Here is a 13,043-nt window from a genome sequence, read left to right on the forward strand (position 1 = left end):
ACAATGGAAAAAAGAAAGGATCTTTAACAAATTATAACTATTATAACTGGATGTCAACATGTAGAAGATTGCAAATAGATCATATCTATCACCATGCACAAAACTCAATTCAAGTGGACCAAGAACCCAATATAAATCCAGTTACATTGAACCTGACAGAAGAAAAAGTGGGAAGTAGCGTTCAATGCATTGACACAGGAGACCACTTCCTAAATATGACACCAGTAGCACAGACACTGAAAGGGACAATCAATAAATGGGACCTCCTAAAACTAAAAAGCTTCTGTAAGGTAAACGACATGGCAAATAAGACAAAACAACAACCTACAGAATGGTAAAAGACCTTTACCAATCCACATATGATAGAAGGCTGATCTCCAAAATATATAAACTCAAGCATACCATAAGGACACTTCCTCAGCAATGTTCATGGCAACATTATTCGTAATAACTAGAAATTGGAAATAACCTAGATGCCCCTCAACTGAAGAAAGAATAAAGAAAATGTGGTACATTTACCAAATGAAGTATTATTCAGTTGTAAAAAAGAATGACATCATATAATTTGTAGGCAAAAGGATGGAACTAGAAAAAAACATCCTGAGTGAGACTCAGAAATACAAACACGGTATGTACTCACTCATACGTGGATATTAGATATAAAGCAAAGAATAACCAGGTTACAATTCACAATTCCAGAGAAGCTAGGTAACAATGAGGACCCTAAGATGGATATCTTTGGGATGGGGAATTAGATGAGATTTCCTGTATAAAATGGGGGCAAAAGCTGTCAATAAAGGTGTGGGAAGCAGCATGTGAAATGAGGGAACAGGATGGTTGAGTGGATGGAGAGCAATGAAAGAGAGCTCTTGATAGAGAGAGCCACTATGGTGCTAGGGAAATTCCCAAGAATCCACAAAGATGACATCAGCCAAGACTCCTGACAATAGTGGAGTGGGTGACAAAACTGATCTTTCCCTGCAATCCGATCTGTGAATACTCTCTCTATCATGATAGAGCCTCCATCCGATAGATTGATGGAAACAGATGCAGAGATCCACAAGCAAGCACCAGGCCGAGCTCTGTGAATCCAGTCGAAGAGAGGGAAAAGGGAATATATGAGCAAGGGAGGTCAAGATCATAAATGATGGGGAAATCTACAGAGACAGCTGAACCAAGCTTGTGGAAACTCATGAACTCCAATCACCAGCTGTGAAGCCTCCATAGGACAGAAGTAGGTCCTCCATGAGACAGTGTTGGAGTTTGGACTATCTAGGGGTCCCTGGCAGTAGGACCAGGATCTATCCCTGGTGCATGGCCTACTGCCTATGGCGGAATGCCATGCTCAGCTTTAACGCAGGGGGTGGGGGATGGTCTTGGTTCTGCCCCAACCTAATATGCCAGACTTTGCTGACTCCCTGTGGGAGTCCTTACCCTTTGGGAGGAGTGGATGGAAGGTGGTCTGTGGGAGAGGTGATGGGGGGGTAGGGGGAGGGGTGAGAGGGAGAATTGTGGTAGGAATGTAAAATGAAACTTTAAAAAAATTAAAAGAAATACAAGATTATCATGCAGTTTTTTTTAGCAGAGAATGTATAAACAGAATCTAATCATAAAAAAATGCAACAAAATTATGAACATTTTCAAAATAGATAAAAGAAAAAGTAAATATGAAATTTGTATTTCCCTAAAATGTTAATGTTACAAAATAAAAGGAGAAATTACACAAATATTCTAGATTAATAAAAGCTAAGGGAATATGGTAATTAAGCCCATTACCTAATCCTAGAATGGATTGGTGGGAAAGCTATTAAGCCATGGCTGAGTCAACTGACTAAACTAGGTGGGATATGAATCATGAACTAGATAGTCACTGTATAAAAATTAAATTTACTGAAGCATATGGCTTGCTGTGTTAATACAAGAGAGTACCTTATTATTTAAAGTCAAAAGCTGTGATGTATGCAACTACTTTTCAATGGACCAGGAAAAATAACTGTGTTAGGAAAGTGTAGGAGCACACCATGAGGGCAAATCAGGAGGAATACTGACTACAGCGAGTCTGGGTGACAAATCAGGAGGAATACTGACCACAGCGAGTCTGGGTGACAGCTCTAAGGTTTTCTTTGTATTTTTCCCATTCTTACAACTTATCTAAGTTTGGCATTATTTAAATGAAATGTATTTTAATTGCCAAAGATGACTAGGGACTTGTGAATCTTGAAACAAGACAGGAATGCCACTATAGGTCCCTCACCAGACTGCTGGTATAGACAACCGATTACACTTCAAAGAAAGAGTTTGATAGAAATAATTTTTTCAACTCCATTTCCTGGTTTTCTTTGTTAGTGCTTTAGTTTGGCTTCTCTTGCTATGATAAAATATTGGCCAAAAACAACTTGGATGGAGGAAAGAGTTTATTTGGCTTAAAGCTTACAGTTTACATTGAGGGAAACAGGAAACAGGAACTGGAGCAGAAGCCATGGGGGACACCAGTTCTGGATTTGCTCCTATGGATTGCTCAGTCTGCTTGCCTTTATCACTCAGGACCACCTGACAAGGAAATGGCATTAACAGTGGGCTAGGCCCTCTCAACTCAATGATTAATTAAGACAATACCCCACAGACCTGCCTACACAGAAATCAGATAGAGGAATCAATGAAGATTTACCCTTTCCAGATTATTTATACGTTTGTGACAAAATAACCAGCACATAGGACTCAAAATCAATTGCTTACATTAGCTCAGTAGACCTCTTTAAGGCGGGTATGAGTAAGGGGCCTTGGAAATGCCAGAAGCTGTGAAAACATGCTTGGCTGTCCTGATGGAGCCTGGACGCTGTCTTGATGCAGCAAACTGAATGTATAATTAACTAGATCCATTTATTTTCCTCTCTTGAGATTTCCTTAGTGAAATACAAGGGCAGAGGTTGGGCAGTAACAAGAGCCATATCTGTCTAGAACCAATCTCTTACATTCAATTTTACTCTAAATTTCTATGAAAAAGAATCAGATGTCTAAAAAGGTACCATTTCTTTGTATAGCTGAAGTGGTGCAATAGTATTCACAATATACAGGTTCCATCCGGCCTCAGCTATGGGGGAGATTCTTCTCCTAACACTGGCATCTTTTCTAGAACAGAAAAGGATCAGACTTAGGAGACAAGTTATTAATAAACTATAGTTTTCTCCTGTAAATACTGGGTACTATAAAATAATACAAATACATTACTTTCATTTAATTTTCCCTGGTATTTAGCTATTTATATAGTCAGTTTTCATAGTTCACATCACTTCACATTTACACATTACACAGTAGCAGCATTTACTACTGTCATATACAGGTAAGCCAACTTGTTTCCAATTCTCCAAGACTAAGCCCCCCTACTTGGGGGCATGCAGACCCAACAGCTTTGACAATCCTCATGTCCGATCCCTCTTCATTGTTGTTTTCATGACTCCAGCATGTCAGGGACCACAAAATCTTAACAGAAACAACATGTAAAGCATTCACATCACTGGGAAATATTGAAATACATAAATCTGAGTTGGCTTAAAGTGTCATCTCTTACTTTTCTGTGTTTTTTCTTTAATATAAAATGGATTATTCTCTAATATAAAAATATAAGCTCTTTTATAACATAAAAATGACCTTTGAATAAAAATTTAAGTATTGAAATGCCAAAGAAGAAAAGCAGGGAGAATTTTTGTAGCCAGGATTAACATTAGGCGTTCTATCTATCCCCATAATTCCACAAAGAAGGCTAATCGTTTATATTCTTATCCACAGTACAGGTGACAGCTACTGAAACTATTTTATAATTCATTTCTTATAAAAGTTCCAAGTTAAACTATAAACAATATTTTAGAGATCATTGTATCTTTATTTTCTCTGGAAAAGCCACCAATCTGATCATTCTGAGTTTTAATTTAAAAAAATAAAACTAAGACACATTCACATTACACCAGTTACACTTCATTCCAGAAACTGGCAGAAATGTGCCAGGATAGCAGAATACTTACAGAAGTCTCTTGGGTGATTCTCTTTTCTCTGAAACGGCTTCAGGGTCTGCCTTGGTCAGAAGTATGATGTGGTTTTTAAAATGGCAGATGGCTTTCAGTCCTATGAAAAGCTGTATCCTTAGGGCACACACATCCATACTGACAGGTGGGCAAGCCTAATGAAGGGAAAACATCAAATTTAACCAAGGAATGAAGGTATGTGAACTTCATCTTCAAAAATCCAGGCTTGGGATGTAGCTCAGTTAGCAGAGTACATGAAGCCCTGGGTTCACTCACCAGCATGGTATAATACCAGGGATAGTGACTCATACCTCAGTCAAGAGGTGGACACAGGATGATCAAAACTTCAAGGTTATAGTCAGCTACAAAGTGAATTAAGAGGCTAACCTGAGATACATGGGACCTTGTCTTTAAAAACAAACCTACAAAGTCAGTCTGTTCATTTGATTAAAAAATTCTCTACCCAGTTCCTGTTCTTTAGAATACCAACCTATGCATATCAGCCACCACCTATTTTATAGATCTTTTCTGAGTTGATGACTATAAATACAGAAAGAAGGTCTCACAGCTGGGGAAGCTACTGGAGAATAGTCCCTGAAGACCCTGTTGGAAGAGTAGCTCTGAAATTGTTACCTGTCCCTCAGTAAAATCTCTACTAAATGGCATCTTAGGGCTTAATCAGATGCTATAAAAGACCACACTGTAGCACATAAAGCATATAAAATGTTTTCTTTGCTTGTATGTTTTGCTGTCCCTCACTGTAAACCCCTTGGTTGTAAACAAAGTCTCGGGCATCTAACAGCCTGAGACATGTGTTAAGTAAATGGGGAGGAGCCAGGATAGTGTTCCACCTCAAAACATTAAATGGAAGAAAACAGATAAGATATGATAGGCCATGAATAGAGTAGAAGAAGCAGAATCTCCAAGGAAAGGGAGTGAAGATTGTATATACTTTTCTTCAGTTGGGGCTGTCTCAGATTCAACAGCTCTCAAAATGTTCAGATAGCAAGTGGGTGAAATGATTGCATGCTTACTCAGTGGCATCTAGGGTTTCAGAACCGGTGAGGCCATGGGGAAAGGGAGCCAGAAAGTGTGAACACCACTCCCTTCCCTCTCACACCTCCTTCAGTGCTGTGCACATTAGAGAAAAGGCACATAAAATCTACGAATCTAGTTTTCCCAGCATCTGAAAACAAATTTGAAGTCAAGTCAGCAACAGAAAATTATGGCATTAGGCAGGCAGGTGAAAAATGAACCCACTCTAGGACATTATCATTATCCAGATAGCTGGTGATAGTACTGTGGTAACCACATTTCAGGCTCACTGGGCAAAATCAAAGAGCAAGCTGCTATCTAATATAGCCATCATTAGTAAAAAGCACTACCCTCCTACCAACAAAAGAGGCACTGAAGGCAGACATAAAGTAACCTGTAAAAAACAGGGAAGAATAATTTAAGGCTGCTTGCAGAAAGCACAATAGGTACGAATATGCATTCAGTTAGTTTATACCTTAGAAGTGAAACAGCACAGGTAATGTTACGCAAATAGTGACTACATTGCTGAGAAAAAAAATGCAAGGTCACATGATCATCAAAAACTTGCCTATATTCAGTTGTAATTCAAGCTTTTTTGATGTTAAAGATATTCTCATTAAAACAAAAATAAAATTATTGATCTAGCATATCAAGAAACTTTTGAGTATAAAAAATTGTTAAAGGCTTAGAAAATAAAAAATATTGTATTATGATGATAGTAAAAGAAACCACTTTCATGTATTACATTCAATTACACAGTGTTGACTGCACTGTTTTAATAGTTCTATACAACTGTTAACAAACGTGTCCATTAAAAACAAGACTATAATCTGGGTGGTGGTGGTGAATCCCGTTAATCCAAACACTAGGGAGGCAGAGGCAGGTAGATTTCTGTGAGTTCGAGGCCAGCCTGGTCTACAAGAGTTAGTTGCAAGACAGCTAGGACTGTTATACAGAGAAACCCTGTCTCAAAAAAAAAAAAAAAAAAGTAAAACTGTATAACCAGGAATGGTAGCTCACACCTGTAATCTCATCAGCACTTGGAAAACATACACACACAGGAGGACTGATTCATGTTACAGGCCTGTCTGGAATACATAGTGAATTCCAGGTGAAATACACAATGGAAAAAAGAAAGTATCTTCAACAAATAGTGCTGGTCTAACAGGATGTTGGTATGGAGAAGAATGCAAATAGATCCATACAAAATTCAAGTCTAAGTGGATCAAAGACCTCAACATAAATCCAATTACACTGATCCTGATAGACGAGAAAGTGGTGAATAGCCTTGAAGGCATTGTCATAGGAGACACTTTCCTAAACAGAACACCAATAGAGCAGGCACTAAGATAAACAGTAAATAAATGGGACCTCGTGAAACTGAAAAGTTTCTATAAGGCAAACGACAAGGTCAAAAGGACAAAAATGGCAGCCTATAGAATGGGAAATGATTTTCACTGACTCTACATCTGAAGGCTAATATCCAAAATGTGTAAGGAACTCAAGAAACTAGAGATCAACCAAATGAAATAATTCAATTAAAAAATAGGGTACAGATCTAAACAAAATTTTCTACAGAGGAATGGCTGAGAAACACTTATTGAAATGTTCACCATCCTTAGCCATCAGGGAGATGCATATCAAAACTACACTGAGATTCCATCTTAACACCTGTCAACTTGGCTAAGATCAAAACCACAAATGATAGATCATAATGGCAAGGATGTGGAGAAAGGGGAACACTTTTCAATAATAGTAGGAGTGAAAACTTGTATAGTCACTTTTGAAATCAATATGGCAGTTTCACAAAAAATTGGGAATTGGTCTACCTCAAGATCCAGCTATATCACTCCTGGACATATACTAAAAAGATAGTCCATTCTATCACAAGGACATTTGCTCAACTATGTTCACAGCAGCTTTATACATAATATCCAGAAACTGGAAACAACCTCAACTGAAAAATAGATTTAAAAAATGTACATTTACATAATAAGAGTATTATTTAGTTGTTAAAAGCAATTGGTGTCTGCCTATTATGTGTTGCTCTTATTGGTTAATGAATAAAGAAGACTGCCTTGGCCTGTTGATAGGGCAGAACGTAGGTAGACCAAGAAAACTGGACTGAATGCTGGGAGAAGGAAGGCAGAGAGGCAGACACCATGGATCTGCCATTGGAGATAGACGTGCTGAAACTTTGCTGGTAGGCCATGACCTCATGGTGATACTCAGATTTATGAAGAAGGGTTAATTTAATACGGAAGAGTTAGCCAATAAGAAGCTAGATGATAGGCCAAGCAATGATTTAATTAATACAGTTTCTGTGTGATTATTTCTGGCCTAAGCTTGCAGGGCAGCTGGGATCCAAACAAGGGGGCCTCATACAACAAACAATGACATCATGAAATTTTCAGGCAAATGACTGGAACTAGAAAAAAATCATTCTGATTGAGGTAACTCAGATCCAGAAAGACAAACATGGTATATATTCACTTTTAAGTGGATATTAGCTATAAAGTGAAAGATAATCATGCTACAATCCACAGATCCAGAAAGGCTAAGCAACAAGGAGGGCTCAAGGTGGGACACAAGGATCGCTCTGGGGAAGGAAAAGAGAATACATTTCATGGATGACCTGGAGAGGGAAGGTGAGAGGGAGGAACTGGAAGGAGGGGAAACTGTGGTTGAGATATATGAAAGAAGAATTAAAAAGGTTTTTTTAAAAAAAGACTAAAAATAAAACAAGAAAAATAGTAATATATCATAGTTATAAACTTCCCTCTGAAACAATGATTCTTAGCCTTTCTAATGCTGTGACCCTTTAATAAAGTTTCTCATGGTAACTCCAAACCATAAAATTATTTTGTTGCTACTTCATACCTGTAATTTTGCTGCTGTTATGAACCATAATGTAAATATTTTTGGAGATAGAAGTCACAACCCATAGGTTGGAAAACACTGCTCTAAAGGTACACTGTATCTATTACTTGATGTAGAAGGACCTTCTGTCTACGTGCTGATTTTATTGGTTAATGAATAAAGAAAATTGGCATGGCCTATTGCATGGGAGGAAAAAGGCAGAGTTAGGAGAAATCATGGAGTGGCCGCCAGAGATAGACACACTGAAACATTGCTGGTAAGCCACAACCTCATGGTGATGCACAGATTAATAGAGATGGGTTAAATTAAGATGTAGGGGTTAGCCAATCAATGTAACTGGGACATGTGTTGATTTATAATTTCTTTTTTGTTCTGTGACTACACAACTTCATGTACCATGGGACAAGTCATTTCAGGGCAATTTGAATGCATGCCCTTGAGCTGTGGTCATTCATATTTGTCTCTGAATAAACCACTTTCTTAAAAAAAGAAAGAAGCAGTGATTTAAATAATATAGTTTCTGTGTGGTTATTTTGGGTCTAAGATAGTTGGGCATCCAGAAACCAACAAGCGGCTCTTTCCCTCCTCCTACAATTACCCATAACACTTTAAAACACACTGTAACAATCTTAAAAACTGTCAAATCACACGTCAGAAATGCTTACTAGTTTTTATTCAGAACTTCTAATTTAATAAAAGTATTAATTAGGGTTACTATTGCTATAATGAAACATCATGACCAAAAGCAAGATGGTGAGGAAAGGGTTTATTTGGGTTCCCTCCTCTCAGATGACTCTAGCCTATGTCAAGGTGACATTAAGTTAGCTAGCACAAACAATAAAGCCTTTGCAAGCATTCATGTCAACAGAAGTCAGCTCTAACCTTCAATGTAGTATCCATATGCAGGTCCTCCTCATGGGCCACTGCTGCGCTGCAACGCACTGTGAAACACTGAAGGCTTTGGCTATGGAAGAAGAGAGATGGAACTAAGCAAAGAGGTGACCAAGAACCAATATACCCACCATGATGAGAAAGACTTCACCAACACACAGCAATTGCAGAGGGTAGAGATGATACTACTGTCACATGATAGTATTTTGATCTGGTTCTCAGAAAGGACAGTGTCGCTGAATCCCTGAGGCATGATCGTAGACTACCTCATTCCCATGGAAAACAATCTCAAGCACCGACTGCCATGTACACCCACAGTCTTACTCATTAGGAGCCAGGCTAGCCAGGTTGGAATCAAGATCCTCACTTAACAAACAGCAAAATGCCCCTAACAGCAGCTCACAGAATAAACAGGTGATTATTAGAACAGAATTTAGAATTGGCTTCCTGACTGCTGACTACTCTAACATCTCATAATAAAACTCAACCTCGTTTATGCCATGTGACCAGCTACACCAACATATCAAAGGTAAAATGAAAATGAAAGACACAGGATTTTTCAGAAATGCCTGTTCACTATCTTGCTTTGAAAACTAGAAAGGTTTATATTGGCTGAGGCCTCTAGAGAGTATAACCAACTAGAAAGCAGGTCTCTGACTCCTCTGTCTCCTTCTACAACCCCAGAGTCATTCTGCAGAGTAAAGACACATAAGGACACTTTGAGAGCACATAAACACCTGGAAGTTATCTGTTGAAGTGATCTAAACCAATAGCAATATTGATTAAAAAGCTATTTCCTCAGAAATTACACCATATCCATCTTGGAAGCAAACTAGAAACTTGGAGAAATAAACATTAGTTCTTTAAAACTAGGAGAAAAGAACAGGTATGCCACTTACCTATAAACAGTCCCTTAATACCCTTTCCTGAATCACTCCCACAACTTGCTAGATGATGAACTCATCCTCCATAGTGGCAGCTGTCAGTGTTGCAGAAGCAAAAGAAAAAGCCATCCTTAGCTTGACTTTCAAAACCTGACACTAGCTCTCTGGCATGATTCCCATCATGTGTTTATTTTTAACTTCCTCATAGTCAAAGGCTATCAGTACACAAATGTAAAGAGTGGGAAGATTAGCTATCCTGAAACACTCCTGTCCACACTCTACAGGACCTGGGAGAATGGAGCCTAAAAATGAGGTACACCAAAGTCTCATGCAATTGCCATCTCTATTTAGAGCATCAATCTGTATTCTGAGGGTTATGCAAGGTCATATTAGTTCAAGCTGTAAACATTTTGAATAAGAATAGCAAGATAATGGGTAATCTGAAGTAAACCCATTCCTATTTACTACACCTGGGAGGGGCATGAAAGAACATTCCAAGAATAAAGCCATGCTTAGAAGGAACTGAGATCACAAGACTCTTGTCTTGTATTCTTGAATTTTTCTTACAAGCACTCAGAATCCTTCATTCTTGACCCTATTTAATACACTTTTACTGTTAGCATTTTTCCTTATACAGAAAACAGTAAGGGAAGGGAGAACCCTGGATAAAGGTGGGCATCAGAATAACATACTCTTAGTAGCCTCTGGAATTCTGACACATCCACAAAATTAAAACAAAACAAAAATCAAGGTTGTATGCAGTTAACTATTGGACATTTCTGAAAACCTGGATATCAGCCTATATTGTCTTCCTTCTCCCAATTTTAAGTCCCTTGAACCACATGAGGACCTCCAACTACCAGGATCCAGCCACAGGACACTCTCAATTGGCCTGACTGTTGAACCCTGCCTCCACCCTACAGATTAAAAACCCAAGCTCAGTATTTGAAATCTAGCAACCTTTACCCTAGAAAGCTTCACCCTTTGGAATTGGAAAAGTTCCAATTCTCTCCCCAAGAAACTCTATTATATAAGCCCTACCTTCTATTCAGTTCTCACCCAAACAGAGGCAGTCACCCTCTCGGTTGTTTCCCTTACCAATAAATCTCTTGTGTGAAGTTTGTTGTACAGTGTGACTTTGTGGTATTCCTAGGCTTCTGGCTGCCAAGATGCCTTTCCATCAAAGCTGTAACCCTTACACCAAAAATGCTAACATTTTTCTTCATCCATCAGGATTCTATCTTCTAGACATAGCGTCACACTCCATCCACCTATCTAAAATGTTCCCACACAACCTAGCCAGAAGTAATACCCCTCTTCCAAAGACACTTTGTACATCATTAAATCTTAAAATATTTCCCCAAATCTTCTAGTATTTGTGCTTTTTAAATGTTTCTCTGGTCATCTCTTATACTGTTGCTTTAGGAAATTCACAATGTATGCATGGTTGCTGGTCAGAAAATCCATGGCAATCCCTCAAATATAACTTAGATACAAAAAATGAGAAACAGAATATAAACCAGAAGATCCATCCAGAGGGGTGAGTGTGTACCCCACCGGACCACCGGATGCCCCGGGAAGAGAGCACAGGCACCCTCCGATCTCCTAAACTTTCTGGCCATTCAGTGGGGGCTTCTGCCCAGCTACTGCCTTTCTCTTCTAATCCCATCTCAGCTTGCCCCCAAGAACCCTCTTCCATCTGCGGGGTCATAGGATCCCCCAATTCAGCCTGCTTCAGGGCTGAGGGTCTAGGGACAAAGTGGTGAGTGCAACTTCTGCAGGAGTTTCTTTGATCCACTGAGCCTGCACCTAGCAAGCCTGCACTTTTGTCTGCGAGGTCCCTGGCCAGGACGTATCCCTGATCCTGTACCAGAAGATCCATCCAGAGGGATGAGTGTGTGCCTGACCAGCCGGCTGGCCACGCCAGTAAGGGAGCACAGGCACCCTCCAATCTGCTAAACTTTGGCCATTCTCTCAGGCTACATAGCCTTTCTCTTCTTATCCCATCCCAGCTTGTCCCCAAGCACACCTTTCCATCTGCGGGGTCCTTAGACCAACCACCATAGCCTACTTTAGGGTGGAGAGGAACTGAGAGACAATTCCAGTGCTGAGGGGACCTAAGAGAGGGCAGACAAAGAAAAACACAGGTAGCCACAGCAAAGATCAGACCAAGTTGCCAAGACTTTCCTAACATCATTTGAAGGCAGAGATGGGCAGGTGCCATGCAAGAATTCCTCCAACAATCTGAAAAGCAACACGACATCACCAGAATCCAGCAGCATACAACAGGAAGACTTGAGCACCCTATCAAGAAGAAGTAGAAGAAATAGATTTAAACATAAAATTACGAAAGTGTTAGAGACCATTAAACAGGATGTGAAAAACTTCTTTAAAGAATGGATGTGAAAGCAGGATCCAAAATTCTGCTGCTTATAAGAAACACACCTCAACCACAAAGACAGACGTCTACTCAGAGTAAAGGGTTGGGAAAAGGTTTTTCAATCAAATGGACCTAATAAACAAGCTGGTATGACTATACTAATATCTATCAAAATTAACTTCAAACTAAAATCAATCAGAAGAGATGGAGATGGACACTTTATACTCATAACAAGAACAATTCATTAGGATGAAGTCTCAATCCTGAATATCTATGCCCCTAATATAAAAGCACCCACATATGTAAAAAAAACATTACTAGAACTCAAGGCCCACATCAAACTACACACACTAATAGTAGGAGACTTCAATACTCCTCTCTCACCAATGGATCAGTTAGTCAGACAGAAACCTAACAGAGAAATAAGAGAACTAACAAAAATAATGAATCTAATGGACTTAACAGACATCTATAGAACATTCCAGCCAAATAGGAAAGAATATACTTTCTTCTCAGCATCTCATGGAACCTTCTCGAAAATTGATCTCATATGCAGTAACAAAGCAAACTTCCACAGATACAGATCTTATTGGATCACCATGGAATAAAGGTAGAATTTAACAATAATTCTACTATCAGAAAGCCTACAAACTCATGGAAACTGAACAGTCAACTACTGAACCACCCCTGGGTCAAGGAAAAAATTAAAGTCTTCCTTGAATTCAACGAAAATAAAGACACAGCATACCCAAACCTATGAAAGCGGTGCTAAGAGGAAAGTTCATAGCTCTAAGTGCCCACATTAAAAAAAAAGGAGAAAGCTCACATTAGTGACTTAACAGCACAGCTGAAAGCTCTAGAGAAAAAAAAGAAGCAGATTCACCCAGGAGGAGTAGAAGACTGGAAATAATAAAACTGAGGGCGGAAATCAACAAAATAGAAACACAGAAAACA

The 13,043-nt window shown here is 39.1% G+C and overlaps 1 protein-coding gene across 2 annotated transcripts in view; it reads right to left on the reverse strand.

Moving 5' to 3' along the window:
• Positions 1 to 13,043, reverse strand: part of Hps3 (HPS3, biogenesis of lysosomal organelles complex 2 subunit 1) — a 61,779-nt gene that overhangs the window by 26,505 nt on the left and 22,231 nt on the right. For both annotated transcript variants that reach the window (XM_013347844.2, XM_013347842.2), the window contains exons 6-8: positions 8,817 to 8,898; positions 4,020 to 4,174; positions 3,027 to 3,129 (exon numbers count right to left, since the gene is read on the reverse strand). In XM_013347844.2, the coding sequence (XP_013203298.1) occupies positions 3,027 to 3,129; positions 4,020 to 4,174; positions 8,817 to 8,898 (340 nt within the window). The remainder of the gene's footprint in view (positions 1 to 3,026; positions 3,130 to 4,019; positions 4,175 to 8,816; positions 8,899 to 13,043) is intronic.

The sequence above is a fragment of the Microtus ochrogaster genome, chromosome 1 (genome assembly GCF_000317375.1).
Source record: "Microtus ochrogaster isolate Prairie Vole_2 chromosome 1, MicOch1.0, whole genome shotgun sequence".
In the NCBI taxonomy this organism is placed as follows: domain Eukaryota; kingdom Metazoa; phylum Chordata; class Mammalia; order Rodentia; family Cricetidae; genus Microtus; species Microtus ochrogaster.